The 19,604-nt window shown below is 47.7% G+C and overlaps 1 protein-coding gene across 1 annotated transcript in view; it reads right to left on the bottom strand.

Annotated features, from left to right (window-relative positions):
* The window catches only part of SMIM7 (small integral membrane protein 7), a 76,584-nt gene that overhangs the window by 36,110 nt on the left and 20,870 nt on the right, over positions 1-19,604 (bottom strand). The window contains exon 2 of the mRNA XM_063914505.1: positions 372-413. Within this exon, the coding sequence (XP_063770575.1) occupies positions 372-413 (42 nt within the window). The remainder of the gene's footprint in view (positions 1-371; positions 414-19,604) is intronic.

The raw sequence follows: 19,604 nt of genomic DNA, 5'->3' as shown, positions 1-19,604 counted from the left end.
AAAATGACCTTCAGGCTGTGTTTATAAAGTGTATATGAAACATAAATGCATTCTGTGCTTAGATTTAGGTCCCATCACCATGATATCTCATTATGGTATGCAATTATTCCAAAATACGGAAAAATCCGATATCCAAAATACCTCTGGTCCCAAGCGTTTTGGATAAGGGATACTCAACCTGTATATACATTTGTGGCATTTGGAATGCATGCAAAAATATCATAGTGGGATAGTTACTAACACAGGTATCTAAAATAGATATATCTTCGCAAAACACAGCTAATTAGGTTAATTGAATGCTAGATTTCATAAAAACAGATCTAGAGGGATAATTATTAAAGTGGAAGAAGTAGAACATTATGTAAACTTACAGTTTGAAGTTCAAAACTGCTCCTGCATTCACCAGCAGTGTTCTGTCATGGAGGAATGAAAGAGAATACATATAAAGAATAACCAAAATAAACTGTATGAAAAACTCACTAAACTAGCTTAGTATCTTTTGCAGAAATATACGTTATGGTAAGAACTTACCGTTGATAACAGTATTTCTCCTAAGTCCACAGGATAACAATGGGATATGATGGAGCGACAGCGGATTGGCACCAAACGATCACAAGCTTTCAGTCCTCCCAGGATGCAACGGGCCCGTCCATATATCCCCGCCCACTGGCTCTGGCAAATCAGTTGTATTCCAAAGCATTTAGGCAGGAGCATCATGTAGAGCCCTAATCAGGCGAGAAGAACACACATGCACACCCTCCCGTACAAGAAGGAAGAGGTTTAGCGAGTAGAAAGATCCTCAAATCAGGTGCGTCAGGGTGGGATCCCTGTAGAACCTGTGGACTTAGGAGAAATACCGTTATCAACGGTAAGGTCTTACCATAACGTATATCTCCGGCAGGGTCCACAGGATAACAATGGGATTTCCCAAAGCAATTTAGTGGTGGGGACGCTCCTGACTGGACAGGAGAACCTTGCGCCTGAATTCAGCGTCATGAGAGGCAAAAGAATCCAAGGCATAATGTCTAATGAATGTGAAGCACCATTTTGTGCTGCCCATGAAGGACCTACCTTACGAGTAGAGTGAGCAAAGACATTAGCTGGAACAGGGAAATCAGCTCGAGAATATGCTTCTGAAAACGTCATTCGAAGCCATCTTGCCAGCGTCTGTTTAGTAGCAGGCCATCCTCTCTTGTGAAATCCGTAGAGAATGAAGAAAGAATCTGTCTTTCTGATGGCACTGGTACGATCCACGTAGATCCTTAATGGCCGGACTACGTCCAGCGAAGCATCTCCCGAAGGAAGTCCCGATACCTGAAAAGCCAGGACTACAATTTCTTCATTAAGGTGGAATTTAGACACCACCTTAGGAAGATACCCAGACCTAGTTCTAAGAACTGCTTTATCTGGATAAAAAAATCAGAAAAGGAGAACGACATGACAGCGCTCCTAAATCTGACACTCTTCTAGCTGATGCCATAGTCAGTAGAAAGAGAAAACTTTAGCGGTCAACCATTTAAGATCCACTTTATTAAGTGGTTCAAATGGAGCAACCTGAAGGGCTTTCAGGACTATATTTAAGTCCCAAGGTACTGTAGGACGAACAGAAGGAGGTTGAATGCGTAGTATTCCCTGGAAAAAAGTACGCACATCCTGTAAATTGGCAAATTTCTTTTGGAACCATACAGTCAATGCTGATCCTTGTACTCTCAAGGAAGCCACCTTCAAACCTTTATCCATTCCTGCCTGAAGGAAATCTAAGACCCTAGAAATTTGGAAAGATTTCGGGTCCATATTTCTTTCACTTCACCAATGCATATAGGCCTGCCATATTCGGTGATAAATGCGAGCTGAGGAGGGTTTCCTTGCTCTGAGCATTGTTTGAATTACTTGTTGTGAGAATCCTCTTGACTTCAAGATAGAGGTTTCAAGAGCCAAGCCATCAACAATAGTCGATCCAGATGCCTGTGATAACAAGAACCCTGCATTAGTAGATTTGGACGTTGAGGAAGCAGAAGTGGAGCATCCATCGACATTCTCTGCAGATCTGTGTACCAATGCCTTCTGGGCCAAGCCGGAGCTATTAGAATCACGGCACCCTTTGCTTCTTTTATCTTCCTCACCACCCTGGATAGCAGGATGATCGGAGGAAACAGATACGCCAGATGAAAGTCCCATTTCACTGACAGGGCGTCCACAAAGATTGCTCCGGGATCCTTTGTTCTTGACCCGTATACGGGTACTTTGTTGTTCAGATGGGACGCCATGAGATCTATCTCTGGCAAACCCCACTTGTCTACTAGAGTCTGAAAGACTTCCGGGTGTAGAGCCCATTCGCTTGCCTGAATGGCGTGTCGACTGAGAAAATCTGCTTCCCAGTTTAGGACTCCCGGAACGAATACTGCAGACAATGCTGGAAGATGGAGTTCTGCCCATTTTAGTATGTGACTTACCTCCTTCATTGCTGTTTGACTGCGTGTTCCTCCCTGATGGTTGAGGTATGCTACCGCCGTTACATTGTCCGAGCGGATCTGGACTGGTCTTCCTTGAAGAGTGTCCTTTGCCTGAATCAGTGCCATGTATATGGCCCGAAGTTCTAACAGATTTATTGGCAGGCGACTTTCTTCTGTGGTCCATTGTCCCTGGAACCATAATCTTCCAGACACTGCTCCCCAGCCCTGAAGACTGACATCTGTTGTCAGGATCACCCAATCTGATACCCAAAAAGGGTCTCCCTTTGTCTAGATGGGATGTTTGTAGCCACCAGGCTAATGACTTTCTTACCTTGTGTGAAAGGGGTGTAGTATGGTATGCCGGCGGCCGGGCTCCCGGCGCCGGAATCCCGACATCATAGCAAGCGCAAATGAGCCCCTTGCGTGCTGTCTGCGCTTGCCACGCTGCGGGCACGGTGGCGCGAACGCTATTATTCTCCCTCCAGGGGGGGTCGTGGACCCCCAAGAGGGAGAAAAAGTGTCGGTATGCCGGCTGTCGGGATTCCGGCACCGGTATACTGTGCGCCGGGATCCCGACAGCCGACAAACTGAAGACCACCCGTGTGAAAGTACCATAGTCTGTTTCTTTATTGTCTGATGTATTCCATTCCATTTGGCCAGAATGAGACGCTGCAGAGGTCTTGAGTGGAATTGTGCATACTCCACCATGTCGAATGTTGACACCATCAAACCCATCAGTCACATCACTGCGTGGATTGATATTGTTTGACTGTGTAACAACTCCTGACTCCTTGACTGTACCTTGGCTATCATGTCCCGAGGTAAAAATATTTTCTGCAGACTTGAATCCAGTACAGCCCCCAAGTGAGTCATCCGTTGTGACGGAACTAGAGACGATTTTGCCAAATTTATGAGCCATCCATGCCTCTGCAGACATGTTATTATCTGTTGGAGATGGTCCAAGAGCAATTCCTGTGATTGTGCTAGAATTAACAGGTCGTCGAGGTATGGAAAAATTCTTATCCCCTGCTTGCGAAGATAAGCTGCCATAACCACCATGATTTTGGTAAATACTCTGGGTGCCGTAGCTAACCCAAACGGTAATGCCTGGAATGGAAAATGCTGCTGGAGGTTAGCGAACCTGAGATAGCACTGATGGGACAGTGCTATAGGAACATGTAGGTAAGCATCCTGAATATCCAGGGATACCATATAATCCCCTGGTTCCATGGCCAAAACTATGGATCGTAACCAAAAACAGGTTGGAGTAAAACCCCTGTCCCAGTTGTGCAGGGGGTACTGGAATGATTACTCCTGACTGAAGCAATTCCTGAACTGCTTCTTGCAAAGCCCTGGCCTTCATCTCTACCCAAGATGGGCTGGTTCAGAAGAACCTTCAAGGAGGATGCTTCTTGAAGTGAAAAACATAACCTAGAGATACCACTTCTTGCACCCAGGTATCTATTGTAGACTGCTGCCATATTTGTGCAAACTGAAAAAGTCGGCCCCCTACCATGGGATCCCCCAGGAGGAGGCCCGCACCATCAGGCTGATGGCTTATTCTCTGGTTTGGATGCTGGCGTTCTGGTAGCCCATTGCTTTTTCGCCTTACCAAATTTATTATATTGGGGCTGCTTATGATCACTTTTTCCTTTTGCTTTTCCTTGTGACCCAAAGGGCCGAAAAGCGGGACCTCTACGTTTGGGGTTATATGCGGAAGGAAATTTTACCTTTTTGGAGTCTGCTTCTGACTCCAGAATATCTGTCAATTCTTTACCAAACAGAATACTTCCCATAAAAGGCAAAGATTCCAGAACCTGCTTAGATTCTGAATCAGCCTTCCATGTACGTAACCAAACTGCTCTGCGATCAGCTATTGTTGAAGCTGATGCCCTGGAGGCGATAGTGCCCATATCTAATGCTGCTTCTTTCAAGAATATTGCAGCCTGTTTAATGTGAGCTATATAGGATTCTTGCTCCCTTGAAGGTGCTGAAAGACAGTCTTCCAGTACCTCTATCCAGGCACCAACTGCTTTTACCATCCAAGCTGAAGCCATGGCTGACCCTATGACTGCCTCAGACAGAGAAAATGTGGTTTTCAGAAAACCATCCACTCTCCTATCCGTGACATCATCCAATGACGTTGATGGCAAAGGCAATATAGATTTTCGCACTAATCGAATGACATGCGTATCTACTTTGGGAGCCATTTCCCATTTTAAACAGTCCCCAGCTGGAAAAGGATAATTGGAATCCCATTTTTTGGGAATTCTATATTTTTTTTACTGGGTGTAGCCCAAGCCTCCTCCATGATCTCCGTTAGCTGGTCTGACCCTGGAAACTCAGTCTTACCTACTTTGGGCCGTTTAAATACAGGTGCTTTGGCTTTTAACACAGGCTCTGCTGAATCCTCTAAGGATAGAATGGCTTTTATTGCTCTAATTAACTCAACTATATCCACTGAGCTGAGACCTTCTACTTGTTCTTCATATACCGAAGTAGAGTATATAGAGCTTTCATCGTCCGATGAATCATCCTGTGTAACCTGTGAAGTTGACGGTTTACTTACACTTAGTTTATCAGCTTGTCTCTTTGGAGAAGATGGTGAGGGAAATGGTATACAGTAGGTAAGGAGCTGCATGTATGGGTTATTAGCGTACCCCATTCCTGTTAGCGAAGCTGTAGGAATTACCCGTTCAGCTATACTGGACAAGGTCTGTGCAAACATCGCCCAAGGTGGATCTATCTGTACATGACGTTGAACAGGGATCTGCCTTGTAATCTGCTGAAACGCAAAACAATTTGCACATAAACCATCCTGTACCAGATCCTGAGAGGATAATACAGTTTTGCAAGACAAACATGACATGAGTGTTGATGTTACTGTGTACCCTCGTCACCTTTGCCGCTCTTAGACGTGATAAATCACTTTCACAGTGTACTATACAATTTGTGACTGTAATCACTGTAACTTTCTAAAGTGATATCAATCTGACCCTACCCATGCACCAGCATTGAGGACCAGAAGAAGCAACTGACACACATATAATAAAGTCAGCAATCACACTAGCAGTCAGTCACATGTTATATATTAGTCATGAGCACATAATCAACTACAAACACATGGTAAAGTATTTATGAGTACATATTACTGAATTCTGTTTTATACAGATCTTAAAGTATTCAGACGCAATGCGAAGAAAACCACAGTAATGTACACAGACTCATATGCAATAGGCACTTAAAACTTAACTATTCATACTGACAAAGTAGATAGAAATTTAGTGCTGTATAACCCGTACTCAGTAGAGTGGGATACAGGGAGACTCACCTCACTTCCAAGATCGATCAATACATTAGCGAACGCTGAGTGGATCCAGACGCTACTTGTGTACACTGCCGCTCCGGGAACTCTAAGTGGACACAGACGCACTGTGCATACAGACGCACCGGTCATACAGACGCCTGTACTGCGACCGGGCCTCTTCACAATAACGCTTAGTGAACACAGACGCAGCGGCCTATGCTGCGACCGAGACCCCTCGTGGTAGCGTCTGAGACGGAAGTGAGGCAACAGTTCATGGCGGGAGACTCGCGGAAACTGGTCATGAACTGGGGGGGGGGAGGGGCGATCAGGAGAGCATCTAACTCCCCACCGCTGACATCAACCCTAGGGATCACAGCCTCATACTAACCCTGGTGCCTTATGATCCCTAAGGCCTAGCACTGGAGCACCCGTGGTGGCGGTGCGTCAGCTACTGTTTGGTAGTCTCCTCCCAATGCAGTGTGGCTGTGTCCACATTCCCTGGCTATGTGGAACCAATTCCTTACCTTCTCCCCGTGATCTGGCCACAGCCTGGTAACGTCTGCTGGACCTGCTCGTAAAGCCGACACAGACGCCCGTCGAGACAGCACTCTACACATGGGTAAGCGTTGTTGAGACCCGGCGGAGAGTTGTTGGAGCGACTCTTTCCAATATGCGTATAAGACGCTGTTAAGAAAGATCGCTCAAAAACATAGTAAGACTATAAAAATAAAATAAGAAAGCTTAGGGCTGCCAAGAACAGCAGCCCTCTGACCATGGTCCGGCTCCTGCCGCACCAAACAAAAAACAGATTTGCCTGAGCCAGTGGGCGGGGATATATGGACGGGCCCTTTGCATCCTGGGAGGACTGAAAGCTTGTGATCGTTTGGTGCCAATACGCTGTCGCTCCATCATATCCCATTGTTATCCTGTGGATAACCTGTGGACCCTGCCGGAGAAATGTTAATTAAGTGGAGTTTTCAATGCCATGACAGGATAAAAGTTTTACTATGGAAATTAAAAAAAAAAAAAAAAAATGCTGTTCAAAAATGTAAAAAAAAAAATGTTTGGGTATTTTTTCTTTTTAAATAGCAACAGCAATCATAATTTTCATACTACATATTGAAAAGTAGATTAATAAACCCCATACATCTGCAACAAACTGTCGCCATTTTCCAATCCCTAGACACCTGGGTTGGCGAATCGGGAATATTCAACTAGTTTACAAATTTCGATTCCCCAATCCCAACCAAAAGTGGTCTGGATCGGCAAATCAGGGATTTTCTAACATCAATAATTTATATGAAACCCCAACGGATGGCCGATCATTGGTCGGGTAAAGAATTGGCGCCAAGATGTATGGGGGCCTTTAGCGACGCTTCTAAAACAGATAATTGGTGGTGTTGCCCATAGCAACCAATCAGATCCCAACTATCATTTCTCTATTGCTTTATAGAAAATGATAGGACCTCATTGGTTGTCCCTTATATATAACAGCGCTGTGTGTGGGTTGGCTCTGAACTCTGTGTCTCTCTTGCCATTCTCAGAGGGGAAACTCTGTCTAACCTAGTGTGTGTGTGTGTGTGGGGTGGGGGTGGAGGGGGTGGTGGTTTGGGGTCTCCAGTTAGCTATGTCCAGGGACTCTGTGTCATATGCAGCTGAGGACATGTCCTCTCAGGATGATCTCATTCCATGTAATCAGGATTGCACTGTTGTGGCGCAGATACCAGCAAGGGAGCCACAGTGGTTATCCTCTATCAAAACAATGATTTCTCAGATTTCTGCTAGGGTTGCTCAGAATGAATCTGCAACTCAGGTTTTACAGAATTCTATGGCAGTTTGGTCTGGTTTTGTTACCTCAGGACCCCCCTCTGTGGGTTACCACATACGTGCTCTTGCCCAGATCATGCAAGACAACACGGATACCGACTCTGACACGGCAGACGGTGATGGGGACGTACTCAGGGGGGCCGCATCTCTTGCAAAAGGGGTGCAGTTGATGACAGAGGCTATTTGAGATGTGTTGAATATTACTGACACAACACCTGAGCAGGCTGAGGGAGCTTACTTCACTGACAATAAGAAAGCCTCGCTAACCTTCCCTGCGTCCAAAGAATTAAATGCTATTTTTGAAAAAGCATGGGAAAATCCAGAGAAAAAATTCCAGATCCCTAGGAAGGTTCTGGTGGCTTTCCCCTTCCCTGAGGAGGATAGAAAGAAATGGGAAAACCCACCCATAGTGAATGCATCTATATCCAGACTCCCAAAAAAGGTGGTTATACCTGTCCCAGGATCTATCGCCTTGAAGGAGCCGGCTGAACGCAAAATTGATACTACGCTCAAATCCATATACAAGGCTTCAGGGGCGATACTCCGTCCTACTATTGCCTGTGCATGGATTTCCAAAGCTATAATAAAGTGGTCATGCACGTTACTTGAGGATTTGGATACGTTAGATAAGAGTGACATTGAATTGTTTCTCCGTAACATTCAGGATTCTGTAGGTATTATGGTGGAATCCATGAAAGACCTGGGTTCAACGGCTGCAGGAATTTTTTCCATGTCCGTCTCAGCTCGTCGAGGACTGTGGCTGCGCCAGTGGCCTGCCGACGCGGAATCCACGAGAGGTGTAGAGACCCTACCCTACACAGGTCAGGCTCTATTTGGGGAAGCATTGGATGCATGGATCTCCACGGCTACAGCGGGTAAGTCCCCTTTTCTTTCCTCAGCAGCTCCTGCTACAAAGAATCCTTTTTCTTCATCTGCATCTCAGTCCTCTCTGGTTTCTAAACCAAGAAAGGCCAAACCGGCCAACACCTTCTTTAGAGGGGGCCGACCAAAATCCAAGTAACCTGCTGCAGCGGGTTCCCAGGAACAGAAGCCTGCTTCAGGTGCGCCAAAGTACTCCGCATGACGGTGGACAGCGCAGCCTGGAGGTAGGGCCGGTGGGGGCGAGACTCAGACATTTCAGTCACGTCTGGGTGTCGTCCGGCCTGGACCCCTGGGTTCTAGATATTGTGTCCCAGGGGTACCGGCTGGAATTTCAAGATCTCCCTCATCGGTTCTTCACATCGGGCTTGTCAGCTTTGCCGGCAGACAGAGCTACCCTACAGGGGGCCATCCAGAAGTTGGTGGAGGCACAAGTCATTGTACCAGTCCCTCCTCAAATGCAACACACGGGTTACTATTCGAACCTTTTCGTGGTACCGAAAGCGGATGGTCCGGTCAGGCCCATTCTGAACTTAAAATCACTAAGCCCCTTTCTGAGGGAGTTCAAGTTCAAAATTGTCAGAATCCGTTTGGATCTCCCATTGTGAGAACATGTTTAGCAGGGACTGATGTTCATGGTATAATAGCAAGTTTATTAAGCACTGTACAACTGTAAACAATAAATATAAACCAAGAGTAACTAGAGAACTCAAAAAGAAAGGGAAAACTGAGGGGACATAGGATACCAGGAGACTGTGAATACACGGGATGCCAGGATTACACTGTGGTAGTTGGATCACAGGATAGCAACAAGCTGAGGAAATACAGGTTACCTGAGTACTGGGAGAATGCAGGCCAGCTACTCAGTTCTTTAACCATAGGCTGAGAGAATACTGGTTACCTGAGTACTGGGAGAATGCAGGCCAGCTACTCAGTTCTTTAACCATAGGCTGAGAGAATACAGATTACCTGAATACTGGGAGAATGCAGGCCAGCTACTCAGTACTTTAACCACAAGCTGAAGGAATACAGGTTCCCTGAGTACTGGAAGAATGCAGGCCAGCTACTCAGTTCTTTAACAACAAGCTGAAGGAATACAGGTTCCCTGAGTACTGGAAGAATGCAGGCCAGCTACTCAGTTCTTTAACAACAAGCTGAAGGAATACAGGTTCCCTGAGTACTGGAAGAATGCAGGCCAGCTACTCAGTTCTTTAACAACAAGCTGAAGGAATACAGGTTCCCTGAGTACTGGAAGAATGCAGGCCAGCTACTCAGTTCTTTAACAATAAGCTGAAGGAATACAGGTTACCCGAGTACTGGGAGAATGCCGGTCAGCTGTTCAGTAATCCATTAACAATGAGCTGAGATATTGCAGCCTCAAAGATAGACTTGATGAACTGGCACAGGAGTGCTTGTGAACAGAGGATAAATAGCAGCTTCCCAGGTGCAAACCACAGCTGCACATAACTAGATAATCAATGCTGCCAGGTCACAGAGTGGGAACTGCTAGACAGACCAGGAGGCAGAGAGTGACACCTAGAGGCAGAAAGGATATATGGCACGGATCATGACAGTAACCACCTCCTCAAGGGCGAATTCCAGACGCCCAACTTGAAAACTAGAGGAACTTGATGAACAACTTGTGCACAAAGCTTCAGAAAAGTGGAAACCAGAGGGTCCAGAAACAAAACTTAACTGGATTCTTTTAGAAGTCTTCCTGATCTTCATCTTCAGAACAGGTAGACCATCCATCATTGACAAGACTGGAATTTCCGTCATCTGAAAGGACTGGGGAAACTGTAGAAGGTTCCTTTCCTGGATTTGTAATGCGAGAAGATTGTGCTTTCGAAGCTAGCACTCCACTGAGGCTTAAATTAAATCTTGTTCTATAACCAGGACTTTTCATACAGAGACCTGTAGAGCTTTTTGGTACTTCTGGAACCTCTTCATGCATGAAAGCATAACAGGAAGGAACAGGACCTCCCAGGAAAGGAGTAGCATCATGAACTGGATCAAATTCAGAGTCTGAATCCAAGTCTAATGGAAGATACGAATCTCCCTTAGATACACAGTTTCCAGATGACAAAGAAGTGCACTGTAGTTTTAAATTCTTTGGTGAAGAACTTGGTATTGGGCTAGGAGAAACTCCTACATGACCAATTCTAATGGTCGGATTCTTACGGAAGGAGATACTTGGATTATCCTTGGCAGGACTGCACAAACTTACTTTTGAATCAGACTGTTGTAGTTTGAATGGAGACGAACTGGAATTCTTTTCGGAGCAAGATTTTTTAACGGAGTCAGATTCCGAGGGTTTAGGAGAAAATTCTTTAAAGACTGCATTACTGAAAGTCTGTAAATCATGGAACACAGGATCATTATTCTCGAAAAGCGTGTTAGCCCACTCCAAAGCTCTTCCTCTGAATGCCAGGAACAGACATCGAGTAACGTTGGAAGGAGTTACTGTGCCTGAAGGATCTGATTCCATCAGAGAGCGAAATTGATCAACTAGAGCAACATATTGCAATAAATCTCCATCAAAATAAACAGATGAAAAAGCATCGGACGAAAGCTTAGAGGCTGAAACTGATGAAGGTTTTAGACCTACTGAGAGGACCAGATTAGGTCCTGAGGTTTTGGTTTCAACTGGAACTGAAGAAGACTGACCAGGCAGGGCCTGGAGTATTGCTGGATCGGCTGGAACCGGGACGGACTGACCAGACTGGACATGGAATACTGCTGGACCGGCTGGAACCGGGACGAACTGAACCGGACATATGGACGGGACCAGATTGAGTCCGGACGAACTTGAACCGGCTGGAACCGGAGGAGACTGAACAGGACATATGGACGGGACCAGTTTGAGTCCGGACGAACTTGAACCGGCTGGGACCGGAGGAGACTGAACCGGACATATGGACGGGACCAGGTTGAGACCGGACGAACTTGTACCGGCTGGGACCGGAGGAATCCCTGGACCTACGGACGGAACCGGATTGAGTCCAGAGAAATTAGAATCAATTTGTACCGAAGGAGGCAGATTTTGGCTGGAACCGGAGTGAGTAGAATCCAAAGATGGAGCGTTGGATGAATTCTGTGAAGTCGAAGCTTGATTTTCTGGAAACACTGGAGATGGATCATCAGGACACTGAGGAGGGGACAGACTTTCAGGAGACTGGTCAGAAATATATGATGATCCTAACCGAACTTTGACTAGAGACTTGGATGGCACTTTTTGGATTTGGTCCTTCCTGGAAGTCCTGGGGGACTGGGCTATACCCAAATCGTGAGCCAACAAGTTAGTTGTAGGATTGGAACCCTGGACTACAGCAGTGCCTACGTGCCTAGATATAGATATGTGGCCTGTGTTGTGAAAAGCAAGGGTGCTAGATTCCTCTTCTGAAATTGGCATAATGCTCAGAGCCCCCTCCTGGGGCTGGGCTGAGGAAAGAGCCCCCACTTCACGGGGCTGGGCTGAGGAAAGAGCCCCCACTTCACGGGGCTGGGCTGAGGAAAGAGCCCCCACTTCACGGGGCTGGGCTGAGGAAAGAGCCCCCACTTCACGGGGCTGGGCTGAGGAAAGAGCCCCCACTTCACGGGGCTGGGCTGAGGAAAGAGCCCCCACTTCACGGGGCTGGGCTGAGGAAAGAGCCCCCACTTCACGGGGCTGGGCTGCGCTCTGAAGGCTCTCTGGCTGGGCAGCGCTCTGAAGGCTCTCTGGCTGGGCAGCGCTCTGAAGGCTCTCTGGCTGGGCAGCGCTCTGAAGGCTCTCTGGCTGGGCAGCGCTCTGAAGGCTCTCTGGCTGGGCAGCGCTCTGTAGACCCTCTGGCTGGGCAGCGCTCTGTAGACCCTCTGGCTGGGCAGCGCTCTGTAGACCCTCTGGCTGGGCAGCGCTCTGTAGACCCTCTGGCTGGGCAGCGCTCTGTAGACCCTCTGGCTGGGCAGCACTCTGTAGACCCTCTGGCTGGGCAGCACTCTGTAGACTCTCTGGCTCTGGACCCTCGGAACCCCTTCCTGGGGCTGGACCCTCGGAACCCCTTCCTGGGGCTGGACACTCTGAAGAACCCCCTCCTGGGGCTGGACACTCTGAAGAACCCCCTCCTGGGGCTGGACACTCTGAAGAACCCCCTCCTGGGGCTGGACACTCTGAAGAACCCCCTCCTGGGGCTGGACACTCTGAAGAACCCCCTCCTGGGGCTGGACACTCTGAAGAACCCCCTCCTGGGGCTGGACACTCTGAAGAACCCCCTCCTGGGGCTGGACACTCTGAAGAACCCCCTCCTGGGGCTGGACGCGCTGAACCCCTCACTGGGGCTGGACGCTCTGAACCCCTCACTGGGGCTGGATGCTCTGAACCCCCTCTTGGGGCTGGACACTCTGAAGAACCCCCTCCTGGGGCTGAATACTCTGAAGAACCCCCTCCTGGGGCAACAGACTCTGAAACTTTAGGTGGAAGACCAGTTTTGTGACAGATGGTATTTAAAGATTGGAGATGCACTCTGCCCCCATTCCTTGGTTTTCGAATGGGACAAGTTAGAATAAAATGTCCTTGACCCCCACAATACAGGCAAAGTTTATTGTCTCTACGATACTGGCGTTCTGCTTCTGAGAGGCTAGGTCGAGGAAAACTTTGGAACCTGCCTCTTGTCTGTGGAGGACAGGTGCCCCTAGCATGCCTAGTCCATGGGTCAGAAGAAAACCCCTTTTCTGGAGCTATTTTACTGGGGTCCACCAGTCTCCCCAGGAATTCAGGTAGAATGCATTGAATACTGGATACTAAAGTCTGTAGCTGGTCTAACTTTCCCTTTAAAATTCCCAGTTGTAAGAAACCTAAAGAAGGTGATGTCCTGGGAGCTGAGGGGTTAACGAGCTGTGAGAAAACTCCCTCAGGCAGACTGCAATTATCTCCCCTGCTGTTTGTTTTGGGCCAGTTCATACTGTCAGAATCCGTTTGGATCTCCCATTGTGAGAACATTTTTAGCAGGGACTGATGATCATGGTATAATAGCAAGTTTATTAAGCACTGTACAACTGTAAACAATAAATATAAACCTAGAGAACTCAAAAAGAAAGGGAAAACTGAGGGGACATAGGATACCAGGAGACTGTGAATACACGGGATGCCAGGATTACACTGTGGTAGTTGGATCACAGGATAGCAACAAGCTGAGGAAATACAGGTTACCTGAGTACTGGGAGAATGCAGGCCAGCTACTCAGTTCTTTAACCATAGGCTGAGAGAATACTGGTTACCTGAGTACTGGAAGAATGCAGGCCAGCTACTCAGTTCTTTAACAGCAAGCTGAAGGAATACAGGTTACCTGAGTACTGGGAGAATGCCGGTCAGCTGCTCAGTAATCCATTAACAATGAGCTGAGATATTGCAGCCTCAAAGATAGACTTGATGAACTGGCACAGGAGTGCTTGTGAACAGAGGATAAATAGCAGCTTCCCAGGTGCAAACCACAGCTGCACATAACTAGATAATCATTGCTGCCAGGTCACAGAGTGGGAACTGCTAGACAGACCAGGAGGCAGAGAGTGACACCTAGAGGCAGAAAGGATATATGGCACGGATCATGACAAAAATGGAGTCTCTAAGGGCGGTTATATAAGGTCTGGAAGAAGGGGAATTCCTGGTATCCCTGGATATCAAAGATGCATACCTCCACATTCTGATTTGGCTACCGCATCAAGCTTATCTCCGATTCGCTCTGTTGGACTGTCATTTTCAGTTCCAGGCCCTACCTTTCGGCCTCTCCACAGCACCGAGGGTATTCACCAAGGTGATGGCGGAAATGATGGTTCTCCGCCGCAGGCAGGGGGTGAACATAATTCCGTATCTGGACGATCTGCTGATAAAGGCATCATCCAAGGAGAAGCTGTTATGGTCAATAGCTCTCACGATCCAGCTTCTCAGGGAACACGGTTGGATCCTGAATATCCCAAAATCGCATTTGGAACCAACCAGGAGGTTGTCCTTTCTGGGAATGATCCTCGACATGGAAGTGCAGAGGGTGTTTCTTTCGGAGGAAAAAGCGTTGATGATACAAACAATGGTCCGGGATGTCCTAAAGCCAGCCAAGGTGTCAGTTCATCAGTGCATTCGCCTTCTGGGAAAGATGGTGGCCTCTTACGAGGCTCTGCAGTACGGGAGGTTTCATGCTCGATCCTTCCAACTGGATCTCCTGGACAAGTGGTCGGGATCCCATCTACACATGCACCAGAGAATACATCTGTCACCAAAGGCCAGGATTTCACTCCTCTGGTGGCTGCAATTACCTCACCTGGAGGGCCGCTGGTTCGGGATTCAGGACTGGATCCTTCTAACCACGGATGCAAGTCTCCGCGGCTGGGGCGCAGTCACTCAAGGGAAAACCTTCCAAGGAAGGTGGTCAAGTCTGGAAGCCGGCCTGCCGATAAACATTCTGGAACTAAGAGCCGTCTACAATGGTCTTCTCCAAGCGGCCCCTCTTCTGAGAAATCGGGCCATTCAAGTGCAGTCGGACAATGTAATGACAGTGGCTTACATAAACCGCCAGGGCAGAACGAAGAGCAGAGCTGCAATGTCAGAGGTAAGAAGAATCATCCTCTGGGCAGAAAAACATGCGTTGGCACTGTCAGCAATCTTCATTCCGGGAGTAGACAACTGGGAAGCAGACTTTCTCAGCAGACACGATCTCCATCCAGGGGAATGGGGCCTCCATCTGGAGGTGGTCAAGAAGGTAACAGATCTTTGGGGCGTACCCCAGATCGACATGATGGCCTCTCGTCTCAACAAGAAGGTTCGGCGGCATTGTTCCAGGTCGAGGGACCCGCAAGCAGTGGCGTGTCCCAGTCGGTTTACGCGTTTCCTCCACTCCCACTCATTCCAAGAGTTCTCAAACTCATAAGAAGAACAAGATTTCAGGCAGTCCTCATCGCTCCGGACTGGCCGAGACTGGGGTGTCTCGGCTTTATAACTCTGCCGAGCGGCTACTTGGTCAGGGTCGAAACACGTTCGCCAAGTTCTACAAGTTCGATACTTTAGCCTCTGAGGACCTTAAGTTTGGTCAATTGGTTCTGCAGGAGCCTCCGCGCTCTCCCTCCCGTTCTGGGAGCTTTGGTACATCCCCATGGTACTAATGTGGACCCCAGCATCCTCTAGGACATAAGAGAAAATAGGATTTTAATTACCTACTGGTAAATCCTTTTCTTGTAGTCCGTAGAGGATGCTGGGCAAACACCCAGCTCTTCATTTTGCTGCAATTGTTACTTTGTTGAGTACTGCATTGTTACTTGGTTAAGTACTGTTGTTCAGCCGTTGCTGACTTGTTTAAAGCTGGTTAGCTTGGTTTTTCTGTTGTTATGTGTGAGCTGGTGTGAATCTCACCACTATCTGTGTATTTCCTTCTCTCAAAATATGTCCGTCTCCTCGGGTTACAGTTTCTAGACTGAATCTGGTAGGAGGGGCATAGAGGGAGGAGCTAGCCCACACTATTAAACTCTTACAGTGTCCATGGCTCCCAAGGGACCCGTCTATACCCCATGGTACTAATGTGGACCCCAGCATCCTCTACGGACTACTAGAAAAGGATTTACTGGTAGGTGATTAAAATCCTATTTCATGTTAATTTAAGATTAAAAAGTACATACCCCTAAAGTACATACTTTTTTAGCATAGCAGGGCTGCACAAGCGATCGCAGCCCTGCTATGCTAAAATACACTCCCCCATAGGCGGCGTCAAGTTGATCGCACGAGCAGCAAAAAGTTGCTACGTGCGATCAACTCGGAATGACCCCCAATATGCAATTATTGTGATAGGACAGCTCTGGAAGTAGCAGTATGGGGAAGAGAAATTTAATAATGGCTGAACAAAGGCGGTAAATCAGACCTGGTCGCTCGCTAGTGGGTTTTTTTGCAGTCCTGCGTTCGCATAGTCGCCGCCCATGCAGCCGAGCGGTACAATAAAACTTTGTGCAGTTCCTGAGTTGCCTAGAACTTACGCAGCCACTGCGATCACTTCAGCCTGTCCGGGGCCGGAAATTATGTCAGACACCCGCCCTGCAAATGTTTGGACACGCCGCGTTCTTCCAACCCCTCCCTCAAAACGGTCAGTTGCCACCCACAAACGCCTTTTTCCTGTCAATCTCCTTGCGATCGGTTGTGCAAATGGATTCTTCGTAAAACCCATCGCACAGCATCAATCCGCTTTGTACCTGTGCGACGCACCTGATCGCAGCGCTGCAAATAACGCTAGCGAGCGATCAGGTCTGAATAAGCCCCAAAGAGAGGTGGTTTTTGCAAGGTAACTCACTAGTATTATTACAGTAGACTGGTAAAGTCCCACAATAAGAAAACTTAACATATCCATCTCTTAATATTTACATTAAGCACATTCAACGAGAAAACCTAAAAAAACATAAAAAAAATATCTAACTGAATATTGGTCTGTAGAAAAAAATAAAAATAAATCAACAAAATGCTGTTATGGAACTAAATGGACTGCCTCTTCTCCAGTAATCAATGTTCATGTTAGAAGATAATGGGGTAAATGTATTATAGCGGCACAATGCTCCTGCTTCGCCTCATTACTGAGGCGAAACAGGAAGGGACATGTCTGCCGAAGCGGGGGACCTCTGGTGATGTACCGAGTACACAGCGCATTAGCTTAGTGCTGACGCGCTGTCTCCTTCCCGGTCGGCTCCTCTGCGCATGCGTGGGATCTCGCTACTCACGCGAGATCCCCAGCGCAGTTCGGAGCCAGCACCTTCCACAGCTCTGTCCCTGCTGTGGTGTATGGGCATTGACACCATGCAGCTGTCGAAATAGACAGCTGCAGGTGTCGGAACGGTCAGCATCACCCGCGCATATTGGCTCACTATCTGTTAGCAGTCCCGATATGGACAGGGGCACTCACTGGACAATCACTGCGGCTATCATACATGGCAGGAGGGGGGGAGCGGTATAGCATACATAACGTGTGCTCATACCGCTCCCCTTCCCCCATATCGACAGTTAAGACATTTACCTAAGTGTGCCTTTTAGTCACAGAGGTGGGTATGAAGACCTTATTCTCCAGAATATTGCTAAATTCAATAAGACTGGCATCAAAAATGATTGATAAAATCCATTTGTCTTTAAAAGGACTCCATATTTAGAAAAACCAAACATAACCTGCAGGTTGTATCATCTATTTAACTTTAAAGCAGTTTTAAATTCTGACTGTCCACCTGTACAAAATTAATCTCTCTCCTTCCCATGCTGCCTTCACGTCTTACTATACCTGACCACTTTAAAGGAATGTGGCTACTAATTGAGATCAATATTCGACAGCCCTTCCGTCTTCTTTCATAAAGAATAAGCCCCAAATTTCCCCCAGTGGCTGAGGTAAGTGCATGTTATTAACAAGCAAATTCAGCCCATCCAACACAATTACACATACACTGACGCAGTGCCGTAACTAGGCATTTTAGCGCTATGTGCAAGAAACGGCATTGGCGCCCACCCCATGCAAGATAGGGGCAGGCGCGCGGAAAATATATAGGGGCGTGGCTTCATGGGGAAGGGGCGTGGCCACAAAATAATACCAATCCATACTACGGTGCACAGTAGTCTCCATTATTCAAATTACGCTGCACAGTAGCGCAACTACACCAGGTAGAGCCCCTTTTACACATTACAGCAGACAGTCCTCCTTTTTACACATTACGGCAGGCACAGTCCCCCTTTTTACACATTGCAGCAGACAGCGTCCCCTTTTTACACATTACGGCAGAGAGCGTCCCCTTTTTACACATTACGGCAGACAGCGTCCCCTTTTTACACATTACGGCAGGCACAGTCCCCCTTTTTACACATAACGGCAGCCAGTCCCCCTTTTTACACACTGCGACAGGCACAGTCCCCCTTTTTACACATTGCGGCAGGCACAGTCCCCCTTTTTACACATTGCGGCAGGCACAGTCCCCCTTTTTACACATTGCGGCAGGCACAGTCCCCCTTTTTACACATTGCGGCAGGCACAGTCCCCCTTTTTACACATAACGGCAGCCAGTCCCCCTTTTTACACATTGCGGCAGACAGCGTCCCCCCTTTTACACATAAAGGCAGACGAGAGAGAGAGAGAGAGAGAGAGAGAGACTTACCATCTCTCCCGCTGGCAGTCAGGCTCCTCGTGCTGGCAGCTCCGGAGGCAGGGGAGAAGGAGGAGGAGGGAGGAGGACTGGAGCCGCAGCAGCGCTATTTCATTGGTAGTAAGCGCCGCTGCAGCTGTCCCCTCTCCTTCCGTATTGGCTGCCCGGCGCTGCTGTGGATGCTGGGATGAAGGAACCGCATCACAGCAGCGCCGGGCAGCCAATACCTTCCGAGAGGAGACTGCTGCAGCGGCGCTTACTACCAATTACATTGTTGTGCTGCTGCAGCTCCAGTCCCCCTCCCTCCTCCTTCTCCGCTGCCCAGCGCTACTCTCTCCTCCACAGCGTGGCGGTGGCGGCGCACACAGCAGAGACGGCATGTAATGAGTCAATTTGACTCATTACATGCCGCTGGCCGTTGCGCCCTGAGGGCAACTGCGCTGTGTGCCAGGCACACCTGGCACACACGTAGTTACGGCCCTGCATTGACGATGCTTCATCAAAACCCCTTGCTACTGACAAACGCATGAAGATCATATTATCTGTCTCGTTCCAGATCAGAATTTATTTTACATTGCTAATCCTAATCTTCAATGGTTTTGTTACGTTAGTAAGAGACTACTGATGATAAAGAAGAGAAAGAAGGCAAACAACAGATTTTTCTGAAATTTAATAAGTCTTCTATCTATAACATTCTTCAAGTTTGTTGAGTTTTCTAGTGGTGTGGTCTCATGTCCAGTAAAGTGATCAGCAGCTGCATCAACTACTGGGACCGAAATCTATTTAATCTCTTCCTGATCTCTAATGCGCTTCTAGTCTAATTTTTTTCATCTCTTCCAGTACTAGAAAATAAACCTGGGTGACGCTCTGCTTAAGGTGTGTACACACGATGAGATAAATCCTTTCGATTTTCTATATAGTCAAAATCAGTAGGAAAGGTGTTATGCCGCTTGCGATCCAAATGCGCAGTCCCGCGGGTCAGCATCGTAAGGCTAGATAGACTGTGCAGGCAAGTCAATCTT

Source organism: Pseudophryne corroboree, chromosome 1 (assembly GCF_028390025.1).
Source record: "Pseudophryne corroboree isolate aPseCor3 chromosome 1, aPseCor3.hap2, whole genome shotgun sequence".
NCBI lineage: Eukaryota > Metazoa > Chordata > Amphibia > Anura > Myobatrachidae > Pseudophryne > Pseudophryne corroboree.
The sequence above is the reverse complement of the archived record's forward strand: the minus strand, read 5'-3'. Positions and strand labels throughout refer to the sequence as shown.